The sequence below is a fragment of the Leptosomus discolor genome, chromosome 6, assembly GCF_034619465.1.
Source record: "Leptosomus discolor isolate bLepDis1 chromosome 6, bLepDis1.hap2, whole genome shotgun sequence".
NCBI lineage: Eukaryota > Metazoa > Chordata > Aves > Leptosomiformes > Leptosomidae > Leptosomus > Leptosomus discolor.
The window spans coordinates 9129279-9145214 of NC_141396.1; the positions used below are offsets into that span (position 1 = coordinate 9129279).

General features: G+C 35.8%; 1 protein-coding gene across 1 annotated transcript in view; it reads right to left on the reverse strand.

Moving 5' to 3' along the window:
• ATRNL1 (attractin like 1) overlaps window positions 1-15936 on the reverse strand; it is a 531929-nt gene that overhangs the window by 389618 nt on the left and 126375 nt on the right. Inside the window, exons 16-18 of the mRNA XM_086466503.1 lie at window positions 8424-8637; window positions 6143-6331; window positions 750-968 (exon numbers count right to left, since the gene is read on the reverse strand). Of these exons, the coding sequence (XP_086322629.1) occupies window positions 750-968; window positions 6143-6331; window positions 8424-8637 (622 nt within the window). The remainder of the gene's footprint in view (window positions 1-749; window positions 969-6142; window positions 6332-8423; window positions 8638-15936) is intronic.

The window sequence follows — 15936 nt, forward strand, 5'->3', positions numbered from 1 at the left end:
AACTCCCCAGTGTGCTTTCCATTTCCCTGCACTCCTACACCACTGCTTTCAGGATTTGACTGCTTCCACACAGGAGGAGGTACCAGCTCAGCCTCCACGACCCCAAAGCACCTGATGTCTTGCTTACTTTTCCAATGCACTTAAAAATTAAAATATTATAATCAGATTGGTATGGCTTAAATTTAGACTTCAGAGATTCTCTTTAAGATTACAATGGCATACATGCTATTTACTTAAAAATGTCTGAAATGTAGACTGGAGGCACAGCTCAGATATTTGGCAGCCCCCATTCTGGCAGCCAGCTGGCCTTTGGCATGAGCGGCGGGGACACAGGACGTCCCTGCTCCTGGCCATCAGCAGTTGTTCACAGATAATTCCTCCCCAGCTGCACTCTACTTTGACGGGTACAGAAGCCAGAAGAAAGTGAAAGCTGATGCAAATTCATATAGTTGGATTTGAAAAAGTAGAAGGATAGGATGGGTGAAAATTTATTTACAAATAAAGGTCAATTTTGCTTAAACTATTTGCATTAAATTTCACATGTGAACCTGTATGACAGGAAGCACATTCGTGTTCAGTAGACACAGTCTAGCAAACTATATATTTAGGAAACATTCTGGAAAAACAAATCTCTCATGCAAGTGTTATTTGTATTACTCAAAATAATTATTTTTATATTATTTTGGTGTGCTTAAACAAGAGAATCATCTCTTATTCCATATATAAGAAAGAATGGAAGCAGACCTTACCTGGACACTGGATAAAAGACCACTCATAATTCTTCTCTTTTGGACAAAGACTGGCATCAAGCACCATTTCATTAGAGTGCATGCCAACCGGCTTCATGGGGCCTCTTGCTGAACCTTCCAAACATTGCCCTTTTCCAGTGTTACTGGGATCGTTACACCATCCACACCCAGGCTGTTCCAAACACTGTCCACAGGTCCTCAGTCCAGAGCAGTTTTGAGCTTTATTGCATGGAACACAATATTAATGAAAGGGTTTTTTGGTTTTCGTTTGTTTGTTTGTTTGTTTGTTTTTTAAATAAAATGCTAGGGTTTTATAACAGTTGATAAAGGAACAATTTTGTATTTCTATTTGCTTCTGCAAATTGAAAAATTCCAGTAACATTAGTAAGAATATCTCTGTTTTCTGTAAAAGTTGTACTACTTCAAAGGTCACAAAATACACAGCAGGTGCTTCTTACACCACAATGCAACAACAAAGATATCAAATAAACAAAGATAATGAAGCAGAACAATAATATTACACATCTTCATTAAATCCCAAAATAAAATATATATGCTCTGCGCTTATTATTAATATATATTATGGGATGCATATATTACCAATTCCACTGACGTAAACAGCCCTTCCAACAGAAAAACTCCAGAATTCAAGACAAAGTCAATAATCCAAATCAGAGTGATAATAATAATCCAAAAATTGTGATAATTCAAATTCAAACCAAAAATTTATTTGGGCATGAAGTATCCTGGGATTGTACCTGAATATTCATCTACAAATAGGACTCAATTTTCTTATATAGAACTTCTGAATCAAGCTTGCATGCTACACATCTTTCTTTCTTAAATAAGGATTTTTAAGCTACAAATCATACTTCAATCCCATTTAACTGAACAATATGTTAAGAGTTTCATCTGTTAGAGTAAATCAGGTTTCATATTTTAATTTGCATACTAAAAATCAAATCTCCCTCTAGATCTTTTACGCTGTACTCTTTTTAAATAATTTAATTTCTCATGAAATGGTCTTCCTCATGTTTTAAATCTGTTTAGAACCATAAAAAAAAAAAATCATATTCTGAAGTTACTGTCATTTCTTATTAATAAGAAATTAACAATTTAGTATCTTCAGGAACACCATTAGAGTTCACAAGTTTACTTGAGCTTTTTCTGCTATGTCTTAAACTTTTTAAATTAATGCTGTAACACTGAATCAAATTAACATCAGAATCTTTTGAACACTGATCACTATGGGTCCATGTCTCTTCTCACATTAACTTTGCAGATACTCAAAAAAAAAATTTTAAAAGCTCACAGGTAATTAATGATAGAACAAGAGGGAACGGACTCAAGCTGCACTAGGGTAGCTTTAGGCTTGACATTAGGAAAAAATTTTTCGCTGAAAGAGTTGTCAGGCATTGGAATAGGCTGCCCAGGGAGGTGGTGGAGTCACCATCCCTTAACGCATTTAAAGGTTGTTTCGATGTGGTGCTTGGAGATGTAGTTTAGGGGTGTACTTGGTAGAGCAGGGTTGACAGTTGGACTTGATGATCTCAAACGTCTTTTCCAACCTGAATGATTCTATGATTCAGGAAGATCCTACCAGGAAGCCAGAAATAATCTAAGGGTTTTTTTAAAAAGAAAGTGTTTTAAAGGTTTGCAGAGTTTTTCTGAAAGACACTCCAATGGCTACTACATGAGTGTAAGCTCTCAAATTTGGCTCAGCTGCAGCCAGGGCACTATATTCAACTAATGTGCGCAGCTATCTGGACCACTCTGCTGCATAAAGGCAATATTTGAATCCACGCTATAAAGGGTGTACTAAGCAGAATGATTTCATTTCTAAAGAAATAAACTGACAGCAGAATAAAGCTAGCTCTGACTTCAGCAACTATTAAACAACTTCAACAAGAGCTGTCAGAGAAGAAGTTCTCCAGTAGCCTAAAGATACATGCAGATAGGCAGATAGCAAGAAAACAGGCAGTTAAGAACCTGAATGAGATCTCAAAAAAAAAAAAACAACTTTAACAGTGCAGAAAGCTGGAGCATGAGCTCTTGTATCATTAGAATTTGATGAATCCAAATAGAAGGCAGTATTTCAAGTTTCCCAAATATGGGGGGGGGGGAGGGGAGTCAGGGGGAGAACAACTCAACTGTTCTTGGAAATCAACGTCACTCATGTGACAAATCGGTTTCAAACCAGACCACATCAGATCTGAATCTGAATAACACAAATTTTGGGTTTTGTAATACAAGATCAGCAGAAAAATAAAGACCACCATTCTGTACTGGCTGGCTTGCCCTTTTGGAGCTGCATTGTAAATGATCCAAACAATTCTGATGCTGCTATTTATAAAGCTAGGAGAAAAGAGCTCTGAAGTATCAGCTGCACTATCTTCACGGAAGATAAAAAAGAACTAAAAGTGAAAATCCTCAGATATTTTCTGTAGTGGCATTCAGCTGAAAAACTGAAGAGAGCTAACTGAGAAGTTATTGTTTACAGAACAAGAGGATATTCAAGCAGATTTTTTTTTCTTTGAAATTCTAGAGGTAGTCCAAGATTGTTCAACTGTCAGCTACTCAATCAAAAGTCATAATGGATGGAAGATGTGGGGAAGAGTAGAATGTAAGTTTTTGGCAAGTATTAAAATGACAAAATGTCACCAATAAAACGGTATTCTTAATTTTAATTCCAACTTGTGAAAATAAATGTGAAGTTCTCGGCTGTTATATTTTTTCCTTTAAATCATACATGTTTGTGTGAAATTTTTTTTCATACAGAGCCAAACATCCAAAATCTCAGAAATCACTCATTCAAAATAAAAAAGAAAGAGGATTCTTTTTTAAAGGTATAGTTACATTCCATTCTTCAAGTAAATAGAAACACTACCCCTTGGTAAGGGGAACCACTTAATACTTCATTACCTCTGCATCAATTATGATATATCTACCTAATAAAATTTTCAAGTCGTTCAGACGAAAACAACATTTGAACCATGTTTCATTTGGACATTCATTTTCTTGTTTATATACAAAATATCTAATGCTTTAAAACTCTGAGAAGAAAAAACTGCTTAAGGACACAGAATATTGTTTCATTTGTTGAATAGAAAATACATTTTCACAGAAACTGTCTTTACATAATGATGAACTGGTATATAGAAAATCCCGTTTGCCTTATTTAATATAAACTTTTACAGACCTGACAAAAATTACAATTCGATTAAAAATAATTTCTTGTGTTCCCCAAACAAACTGAATCTGCATGATGTGCAAGTACTACAAAACACAAAAGTATTAAAAGTTCAGGCTGACATAATACATGCTATTTTAAAAAGCTAAGTATCCTTCATAAGGCATTCTGTCAATTTTATCTCCAAATTTTCAATCTACCTATCTTCCTCCACAAGTCACTATCAATATTTTCTAAGTTGCAAAACTGATTCCTTATAGGAGTCAAAAAAGTTTAGTGAACTGTTATGAGACAGAAACCTTCATGTAATTACAGTATTATTATTCCAAATATATGGGAGAAGAGATTAAGTTTTCCTATTATTTCTCTATTCTCAGACCAAACATGGGTTGATGGCTCAGTTTAGAGGACATAAGGACCAAAGGAACATATAAACACTACATCTAGTCCACATGGAACCTGGACACTAGAACCTGGATTAATGTATGAAATTTACTATTCAAGCATAAAAGTTTACCAGAACAGGTCAGCATTGTACTTGTTCATTATATTCTATGATTGCTAAGACTGAAGGAGGAATCTCAATTAAGGGGAATACAGGCTCTTGGCCAGTTTTACCTCAAAGAAAGATTTAGTTATGCCTTATTTTTCTTTAACCCAGATATATATATATAGTGGTCTGATACATATAGCCATCCTTCTCTCTTAAGATTAGGATATATCACTGGTTCCTATTACAGATACAGCAGGATCTTACTCTACTTAATATTTTACCAAGACTTAGGTGAAAGCAAGCAACTACCTTTTGTAGTTACCTATGGAATGGAATCATGATCTAATTATGACCCTGAAGCAAGTTGCTTCTTGTCAACATCATTAATCCTGTCACACCATATCCAGAAATAAAATGTCCTATAGATGCTGCTCTCAAAAGACCCTTATGGAGAAGGAAAGGAATTCAGAAGTAACTAGAAAAACACTCCCATAGAGAAGAGCAATAATGCGAGTTCAATGGTACACTTCAGAAGTCCTATGTATTAAGTTTGGGTCCCAATGGATTGGAGTCCTTTACAGGTAGAAAATATTTTAATCAAATCTTGAAGGACATTAAAAATACTAAGAACTAGCCTTCTGCAGGATGGCAACTGAGGAATTGTTCTGAACAAACCATGATTGAAACAAGAATCTAAGGCACCAGGCAGCTTGTTCCAGCATCTATGTGAATTATGGCACCAATATATATTTGAACTGCATGGTGCTGAACTTAACAAGGTCCAGTCACTACAGACTTGGGAAGGAGCTTTAGCTGAATGATATACTGAAAGGTGCACTGAGTAGGTTTGTTACTCTCCTAGAGAGGCATCATATCAAATTCTGATGAAATGTGCTTCCAAAGGGGACATCTAGGGAGTACCTTTGCTGCTTGACAAAGTAAGAAATCACTTGCCTTTTATCTGAAAAGGATGAAATGAGCAACCTGGAACATTAATTCAGCTTGACCCAGTCTGATCACACAGGACAAAAGTTTTCTGCACCTCCTCTACCTGCTTGATGGCCTAACAGAAATCCTTCTGCTTCTATCAAGAGGATAAACAATCTGTCAGGGTTAATAATCAGCATTTGCAAGTGAGAAGAATCTAAGGAAGACCAAGACCATTTGTTTTGCATTTGTGTTATGACATTCTCAAGACTACCATTACTACTACCATTATTATACCATTGCTTTTATCTTTGTATGCTAGGAAAATGGACTTCTTTGAATCTGACAAAATAAATCATAAGCTTAACAACTCTGAATTCAACTTATCTCCTTTATTTTAGTAACTTATGTTGTATCAGTTCTACATATTATTTACCTAATTTTTAACACTATTCTGTTGCAAATCGTGACCACTATTTGACACACTAACACTGGTCACATAAATAAGCATGGTATTTTTTCTTTATCTGAAAACAATAAACACTTTTTACTGTTTTAAAAGACTAAATATATTTCATCGTAAAAGAATTGCCAGCATTTACCTGTATTTAGAAAATACATACACAGTATTGACTGCTCACATTAGTAGCTATATAAGGTCATTCATTTGAAATTATTTTTATCTGTAGTGAATGTGCTGAATTCTATCCATATAAATGCTCTTTTGAGCAGAAAAAAAAATACACTATGTTTAATAGGGTGAATGCTCATTAAGATACTCACGGGAGCATGTTGCAGTTTGCCATTCTAGACACTGTCCATATGGGAAGGAGATTATATAGGCGTTTGAGTCAACACATCGTTTTGTACTGCTACACCACATACATTCCATACCATTACTCGTGCAGTTAGAACATGTTGTTCGCAGGGAGCATGGCTTTTTGCACGGTCTGGCATTCTGGTTGGGACTGACTGGAAAAGAACCAAAAACATTTATAAATTTTGAACACAAGTTCAATCTCCTTTTTCTTCAATCATATGTTCCATTAGAAAAATCCTTGTTAGAGTGAAAGTGGTTGCTTTCTTAATTAGCTATAAATTATTTAATCCAAACTTATGTTGCAGTATATAAATGCAATAATATTTAATAAAAATTATTAAGTAATACTCAGCATGAGTCATATTACAGCCCTAAGAGTCCATTTAAAAATTTTCACAGCAATTTTATCTATATACTGAAATAACAAAATTAATATTCATTGCTTGGTAATATCAGCTTAGTTATTTGCACATACATGACGTAAAATACATCTCAAACTTCTATAATAAGTACAGTAGAGTTGTGGGTCCATCGTTCTTGTTAGTTTAATAGTGTATAAGCAACAAATATTCTACTTGCAACTTACTTATCCCCTAAAATTTTGCCTTACACTGTACACATGAAAATCACTAGAATCCAAAGGGAAAGTAACAAAAGGAACACTGGTCAATGCAAAAAAGATTTGAGAGGGTTTTTGTTTGGCCAGGTTTTTTGGGGGGTTGGTTTTTTTATTTGTTTGTTTGTTTTTCTCTACTAGAGACCACATTCTGACTAGGTTAATGGTGTATGTTACCTCAAAAAGTCATAACACACAAAAAGAACAGATGTACCCTAACTCTCAATTTTTACTTTGATTTCAAATAAACCCGTAAAGTATACAAGAACAAGAGTATAGTTATTCTTAGGTAGGAACACAAAAGTATACATAGCACTATGTTTTCCATACAGAAGTGCCTTACGAAACATCAGGATTGAGACCTCCCATGTATTTCATGTTTCTGTAACTATTGATTCATATTCAATTCCAGCCCAGTTCTCAAGCCGTGCTTCATCTGCTAATATAGTACGTCAAATCACTTAACCAAGAGTGTTCCTGGATTTGATCTACTATGCACATACTCAAACTGTGGTTTGTAATTAATAAAAAATACGAGAGAAAACTAATAAAAAAAAATCAATTGAACTATAAAAGTAGGCTCATACAGCTGAAATACTTCGACTTCTACAGTCTTTGAAGCACCTCAAAATAAAAAATGAAGTAGGACACCAGTAACAGATGCATATAATGTTGATCTAATTGTAAAAATCTGCATCTTAATAATGTAATTTGTGTTCCAGCTAGTGTATCCTTTACATTTTGAGATGTTTCTTCCATTAGGACTGTATCTTTTACTATTCTGAGAAAAATCTGGTAAATAATTAACTATTAATTCAAAATTAAGAACACTGTAAAAGATGAAACTTTTAGGAAATATAGATGGCAGTAGCAACAAGTGTACAATATACACTTCGCAATTACATTACTATTTGGAGTTGCTTATGAGAGAATAAGTGATTGGTACAATCAGGCTTTGGTTTTGCAAGTTAACATCTCTGACAATTTCACAGCAAAAGCCATCAGATTGATAGGTAGTGTTCCCAACACACCAACAACACAGCTATCTTCCAGTTTTGCACAAGCAATGCACAAAATAAATCTGAAGGGGAAATTCAAAGAACTTCCTAAGCTCAACCTCACAGCTCTGAAGAGAAACATAGGACAATCTGAGCATGAAAATGCTGATTTGAACTGTCAAATGACTATTTGCCAGAGTAACCTTTATACAGCAACAAATCTAAAAGATGGAAACAAGAAATTTGGTTTTGTCAGTCTTCTAGACCATTAAAATGTTCACTGATGTTCAGCAAGATTCAGAAAGAAAATATCAGCCTTGCTGAAGACCTCCACAGACACTTTCATGCTACAACCACTGTTGTCACTGACTACTACTGACTTAGCAGCAATTTATAAGACTTCTGGTATAACGCAGACTAAGCCATGCAAACTAATTCACAAATAAATATTTGCTGCTTTAGAAATATTATTTTTCAGGTTAGAGCTCCATATTTTTCAAATAATAAAAAAGTACATTTTTTCATAATTACCTAATCCAAATTGTTCAAAAATTGCTCTTAGCCAAATGAAAACCCAAACAGCTTGCTAATCATGACAGTAACAGTAACTAAGTATAAGAGATTGCTTACCGACAGGTTTTTCACACACAAGACCATCTGCCATTGCAGTGCATGGATTCGCTTTCAGACCTGCCACCTCTGCTCTTTCTAGGTATGCACAGAAGCCAGAGTCATTTGGCTCTCCAGGAAGCCACTGCAGAGTTGTATTTGTGAAAGGAGACATGTCATCCCATCCCCAGTAGGAGATGTTGATCTTGCGTAAACCTACCCAAGGTGAAATTTTCTATGAATCAGAATGAAACAAATGTGAGATAATCAGTTAAAATGCTTTTCTTCTTCGTCTTGTTAAAACATTTCAAAGAATAGCTGAGCAGCAAAAGCTTCACATTTTGAGAGAATTCACCATGTTCTTTTCTCAACTTTTTCACCTCACCAGTCATTATCCACACAGTTTTTATTTTAATTGTTCTACCTTGCTGGATTCCTCCCCAAATAAACAAATGCACAACAAAAACCCCACCAACTATATGCTTCTGTTCTACTAAAAATCTGTGTTTGTTCTGTTCAAAGTCAATTCTGGTTACTATTACTTGATACAGAGTCAGAAACCAGGCCAAATGGTCATAATGAAATTGTTTTTTTTTTCTCGGGTGGCTACTGTACCCATTACTAATTGCTAGGCCGATATGGATAATAAAATACACGTAAGTTAACAACAATTCACAGAAATCAAAGTTCAGCAAAAAAACAGGATAAATATTCTATTCTCTAAAGTCTGCATTGCTGATACAGATCAACATCTTTAGGCAATTCAGAAGTAGAGATGAAAGTGGCACAAACACAACTCTAATGCCATTAAATACGCATCAAATATACTTTTATTATTGATTTATAAGCTATTAAAAAACCTAGTCTAGAAAACATAAAAAGCATTAATTCTCAAAAAATACTTAGGCTGTATCAGTAAAATTACATCACAAATTCTACTCATTTTTATCATCTCCTCTTGATACAATTACCAAGAGAAAAAGCGGATTTTGAGGAATAAAGGCCTTTGCCTGTTCCAGGATAAATCTACATACATTTCTTGCTTCCATCACTGTAAAAATCTCAAGATACCGCAAACACACACATTTCCTCACGTAATCTCTGTGCAGGCAGTTTTCATTAACCCCACTTCAAACACAAGGAACAGAGATGTAGAGAGACCACAGGCTCTGACAGGCACATGGTGGTCAGCAAATACCAAACACCACAGGTACCTGCAGCAGGCAAAGGACAGATGTTGTCAGCTCCAAAGCAGAGATGTTGATCTGACTGCGAATTAGGTTCTCAACTGATTTAATTTACTAACCAAGGTAAGTAAAACACTATAATATACCTAAAGGGAACCTGCCGCGGTTCAAGATCTACGTGCTATTTCACAAGTGAACCAAGAGTCACTGCCATCATCTTTCAGAGAGATCTTTCATCTTCAATCTCGCATCTTTCTTTGGCCACTCAAGTTTAATCCACGGCTGAAGAATCTTTCAGAGCTTTTAAATCCACACCCGATCAGAGCATTCCTCTTTTTCCTCTGCCTCGCTACACCAAACTGAAATATGAAGGATTATTCATTTTGCTTCACAAATATCAGTGGTAATTACTTTTTAAAAAAATCAGTAGGGAGATTTAATCAGTATTCCTGACCTCCCTAAAATGTACTTCCTATGCTCTCTTCTTCTTTTGTCCCATCAGTTGGGAGCATGATCAAACAAAAATTGCTACAGAAACTAACAGACTTATAGATGCAAGAATAGGCTTAAATAAACCAGCAAATGATTAAGAAATGTTCCATTCTATAAGCAGTGATGCACTCAGGGATCTCCCGAACAGCAACAGAACATCCAGCAAAAATGCCACTGTCCACTCCTGCAGTCTCTTGCTTCTGTATTTACTTCATCACTTCATTGCTACCCTGGATGACCAACTTTCCAGGTGTCTGTGGGAGCTCCCACATTCTGAATTCTAGAAAGAGCATGATGCAAACAGTAAAAGTGAAACTTGGGCATCTGGAAAGTGGCAGATAATATCTCTGTTGTCTTATTTTTATTTATGTGCCTAGATTGCTGTATATGCACGTGGTCCACATGCATCAGAAAACCTTAGATATTTATGCATGTCTCTAGACATCTCTCTGCAGAATGCTAAGCGTGCACACCAAAAATGTCAGCGGCTTAGGCAGGATAAATTGCTGACAAGCACAGGCCTAAAACAACCCTCAATGCCTACTTTGGAGCTGAGGAATTCTAGCCAAGAGAACCTTCAACATATTACTGACTGTTTTGATTGCACTGCCAAATAATTTGGCCTCAGCACCAGTGTATAGAAAAGAGAGATCCTATTCCAGCCATGGTGAAAAGTATGTCAGGCCAATAATGAAAACTGACAGTGCAGCAGTGACGTTTGGAGAGAAATTGTTCTATCCAAGTAGCAGAGTGCCTCAGAACCCCTTTAACGATGACAAAGTCCCAGGGAAGATCATGAAAGCCAGAGCAGCCTTAGGACATAAAAGCAGCACACCTGAAATGAAAGAATTCTTGCAAAAGCAACACATATCTTAGTCATCATCATTCTTAGTAGCTGTAACAGTTGGACAACTTATAGGCATTGTGTCAGATATCTCCAATTCCACACGTACCATCTTTGGCTCTTTGCTAGTGTAACACAGAGACGTGAACACTGATTAGCATGCTGTCAAATACACACCATCGAAGCTACCGTCTTGCAGGCTCACTTAGGCTGCTCTGGGCATGTTGTTAGTATGCCAAAACCAGATTATCCAAAACATTTTTTTTTTTTAATGTCTGATTAAAACATGGTAAATAGCTGAGAAGTAGGCCACCAAAATGCTCCAAGGACATGCTTAAGGCATATATTCAATTATGTGGCATTAATTCCATAATGTGGTGGACTACAACTGAAGACTGCTGGCAATAGCAGATTGCGTGTTGATATCAAAGCTTATCAGCAAAAATGACTGCTGCTGTACTGCACAAAAGCCATCAGGAAAAAACAAACAGTGAACGGAGAATTTAAGAAGTTCCACCTGTGACACCTGCAGCCACCAGTGTGCTGTGACTATCAAACTAATTTCTTCCCAAAAAAAACCCATAAATCTAGTCCTTATCTCTCCAGCTGATGAAAGTTTCAGTCATAATAGCTGGGAGTCTCAAGGTACTTGATCCAACTGAGGGACTTCAAAGGTGCTGAATGAGAATGCCAATCCAGTTTCTTCTTCAGGCTTAAGAAATAATGAGAGTTGAACACCCTTCACTTGAACTCTATTTAATGCAAAATGAATGTAGGAAACTGATTCCCTTACTTTGAATATCTTGCCAAAGATGCTTCTGAAGAGGATCAGACAGGAAGGAAACCAGACTGCCTGTTATCTGTACCCAGAACTCACTGATGTAAGATTCTTGTTTACAGGCCTCTTGAAAAATATTGTTAGCAAACCAGGCGGGTGAAAAAACAGTAGAAACAAACTCTTCACTTCAGAAAAACACTTGCTGACATGAAATCAGCCCCAAATACGTCTAATTTTTTCCTCTCAAGCTTCTTTATTGGAAGGTCAGATGATCTTCGTTCAACGTGCAAGGGGGAAGAAAGTTACTCCTGGGAGGGTTCTGAAGACTTGTTCTTTCTTTCTCAAGGCCTTGATGAATGTACACTTTCAAGATATCAAAAAACCACAACCGAGAAATCTATCCTATCATCACTGTATTTGGCACTTGGTAAGTTGTTCAGATTCAGAGTTGAAAAGGAACCTGACTCAATCAGAATCAGTTCCTTCTCTGTTTAAGGAAGGAGGAAAAGCTCCAACACACATATGAATGTGTACACATGTGAACATACGTGACAAGATCTTGTCAGTAAACGATGACATGACCAGGTTCAGGAAATCATTCTTACTCAAGACACCTTTGTCTCACCACAGCAGGGCTGTCCTGTTGCTTCACTTATTACAAGGGAGCCAGAAAACAGATGAGTGGAAATGTACTGAAACCTTTTCTATGTCATTTGACTGTGCCTATCTCAGTCCTTCAGGCTGACTATTATAGTATCTAAGGTATGTCACAATTTTCCTGGGTGCTTTAAAGTAGTCCACACTTGCTGGAGTCGCCAGTCCACTGGGAACGGAAGTGAACAAGAATTCCAAAACCATGTTGTTTCTACCATTACTAGAATTTTCCTTTAATGCCAAATGCTTGATCATCGTGTGTTGCACTGGTAAGGAGGGAACAACGTCATCTAGAGACCTTCATCATCTAAGCTCAGCAGGACCCACTCCAGCTCTTGCTACATAGCAGAATCTGTTCTATTTCAGTAAGGCTGATACCTTTTGCTAGAAGCTAAAGATTTTACCAGGGCTACCTCCTCTTTCATTTGCTGTCTCCAGAAAAGGTGTAAGAATTCCTTAACATAAAGTATGCTCCGCAATGCTCTAGCTTTCAAGAAAAGAATGGACAATCTTGTCCAACTTGGGCCTATATCTACCTTCTTTCAGTTAAAAGCCAAACAAACGGTTCAGCTCTATTTTACAGCTGCTAGTACCTAGAAACTTGGCAAAAATTGCAGTCATTCTGGCCCCTTGTCTCTTGATTAACAAAGCACTAGCGGGCACGCAGGGTAGAAGTAGACACTGCTATTCATAAAGATTTCAGACTCACAGAGAGGTAGTGTAAACGGGATGTCCCTTCAGACATTACATACACATATGCACAAACATATGGAGATAGACCAGTGAATTTTCAGTGCTACAGCACATACGAAAAGGCCACAAGGAAAATGTGTTACTCAAGTCCTATTAATATTCAGCTCTACCACTCTTCCATGAATATGGAACAATAAGACAGGCAATATCTCCTACTTCTTTGTTGACATTACAAAACCTAAAATTATTTCAATTGAAATTATTTTCTAGCTAGCAGAAGTTAATTGTCATGTTTGTTTCAACAAAGCTGGTTTTTTTTAATCAAGCAAAAGAAATTATCTTAACAGTTGGAAAAATTTAGTAATTAAAAATAACAGATCTTCATATTTTTATACATTAGCTATCAAAATACTTCTTTATCTGATGTCTTAATTTCTGGAATACTTAAGCCTTATTACCTTCTACTACTGCTATTAGTAAGTAATAGAAAATCTTCTGTTTTCCATAGACATGAGACTAACCATTTGCTTTGAATAATACTCTTAACTTTGAATCTTTTAACCAAGATTCTCAACTGTATCTAGAGAACTATCTTCTATTTATGCCTCTAATTTTTATTTTCTTTTTTTTACTTTTAGATGCCAGTATCTTTTTTAACTAATAATTTATCACTACTTTGAACATCAGCGTTGAACATTTTTGTTCTCATTTAAAATCATTAAGAGCTAAAAGCTGCATTTCATCTACATCATGACACATCCACAAAAAGTCACCAAAACAAATGATAGTTTTTTACCAAATAATACAGATAACCATTCTTTATAGGATGTACAAATTATTTCAATTACACTATAGATTTGTATCTGAAACAGCGACGTTCATAAAACTTTGCCTTAATATTTTTTCCTTCCTGTACGAAGAGGAAAGTATAGGGATGAAACAGTGGTTCACAGGAGCAAATACGAATTCCAATCTACTATTTTTCTATTTTTATTCAACTTGTATAGGCCAGAATTTGTTTAAACGTGATTATAGAATACCACTGCTCATATCCTGGCTGTTCAAGTTGAGCAATTCTTTCTGGAATACTATCACTCACCATTTTCTTAAATATTATGTACACTTTCAAATGTTTCAGCGGAGAATTTTTAAAAAAAATGAGGCTCTGAGGTATATCTATAAAAACTCCCATTATACATTGTATACAAGTCATGTTAAAACAACATTAAAAAAAAAAAAAAGAGCAAACAAAGAAACAACACAAAAAGGTAGAAAGGAAAATACCCAGAAATTATCAAAGTAAAATTTTACCGTGAAACAAAGCAAGGCAATACACAGAAGATGGATTTGGCCATCTTGGGAAAGCTTGTAATGGGCCTTACTAACATTCAAATAAATCTTGAGAACTATTCCACAGCTTTATCCCACTAGACTACTAAAATCTAGAACGATTCTCTAGAATGTGTTTCTTCTCTCATCTGTTTCTTTCTAGGCCAGTTCTTAGAACTCACAGCCCATCTTAGAAGCCATGTACATCATTCCGTACTCACATCAACAGTCCTATTTAATTGAATATAATGCAAGTTTTTAGCCATTACAGGAATTTATTAAACACTGATCACTAATAACCTCAAAAATGTGCTGCTCTTATTCTAAACCACCCAATTTTGATTTTCTTTTAAGTAGTAACTATGGAACTATGTTAGAAAGGAAAATTGTGTAACCTTAACTAAAGAGCAGATATTTCATGTTAAATCTACTGTTTACTCAGAAAATATGTCAGACTAAGTTTCTTTGAGATCTACAGTGAATGGGATCATTTATAGTCATGACATTTTTCAGGCATTACTACTGCCTCAGCACTAATTTAATGAAGGCTGAATAATTTGCAGATGAGTGAAGGGAGGATGTCTACCTTTACTGAATAGCCAACTACTACTGAGGCTCAAAATTCGACTCCGTTTCTTAATTATGCAAATTGCTGAGGAATTATGTGTGTCTTTCAGAAATCTACCCCCACCTTTATTTAAATTCCTTTCATTTTGGATCTTAAATTGTCCTGGAAGCGTATTATACACTTCTGACTCATTTTCTAATGTGTGCATCACAGTGCTATTATCAAACTTCAACAAACTTTTCAAGAATCGTTTGAACTCCTTGATTTCTAGGAAAATAGTTGCTTTAGGAAGAAACATACAATTAAACTTTGAAAATACAGTGGCCTCTTAGTGCTCGCATTTCCACATCATTCACAGTTTTGAGAAGGGCTCACATTTAGTTTCCCTCTTTTCTGCATCATTATGAACAAAAAAAAATGGTTATTGAAAATAAGAGCTTATATGAAAAGAAACCATCCATCCTATTTACTGCCTCACTGCTTGGCTACTGCTCTTTCACTATGCATCGATTCTAACTATGCTAGATACCTGCAGATTTCATATTCTGTAATTATTTACCCAGTGAATGACACGTTATAAGCAGAGAAAGCAAGCTTCATGGGTTTTAAGTGTCTCAGTATCTATTAGACATAAATGATGAAATCTAGATATAATTAGTAGCAAGCCATGCATTACATCATAAGAACACTTAATTCTCCTACACTTTTCAAATTTTGCTGTTGTGGTGTTGGTTAAAAAAATACACGTAAAATCTGACAAACTGAAAAGGCTACCACTTCCACAATTTCCATCTACAGAGATCATAGCTAGCATTCCAGTGGGACTTTGGTCTGATTTTCCTTCTTTATAGCGGACAATTTTTTTGGAAATTCAGGTTCCCTTCTCAGGCATCCACAGTGAGTGGAGTTCCCCACTTCCTGAACACAGGAATACAGTTAAACCAGAGGTGAACTAATGGACAGCCAATATAACAACTCTAATACAGAGA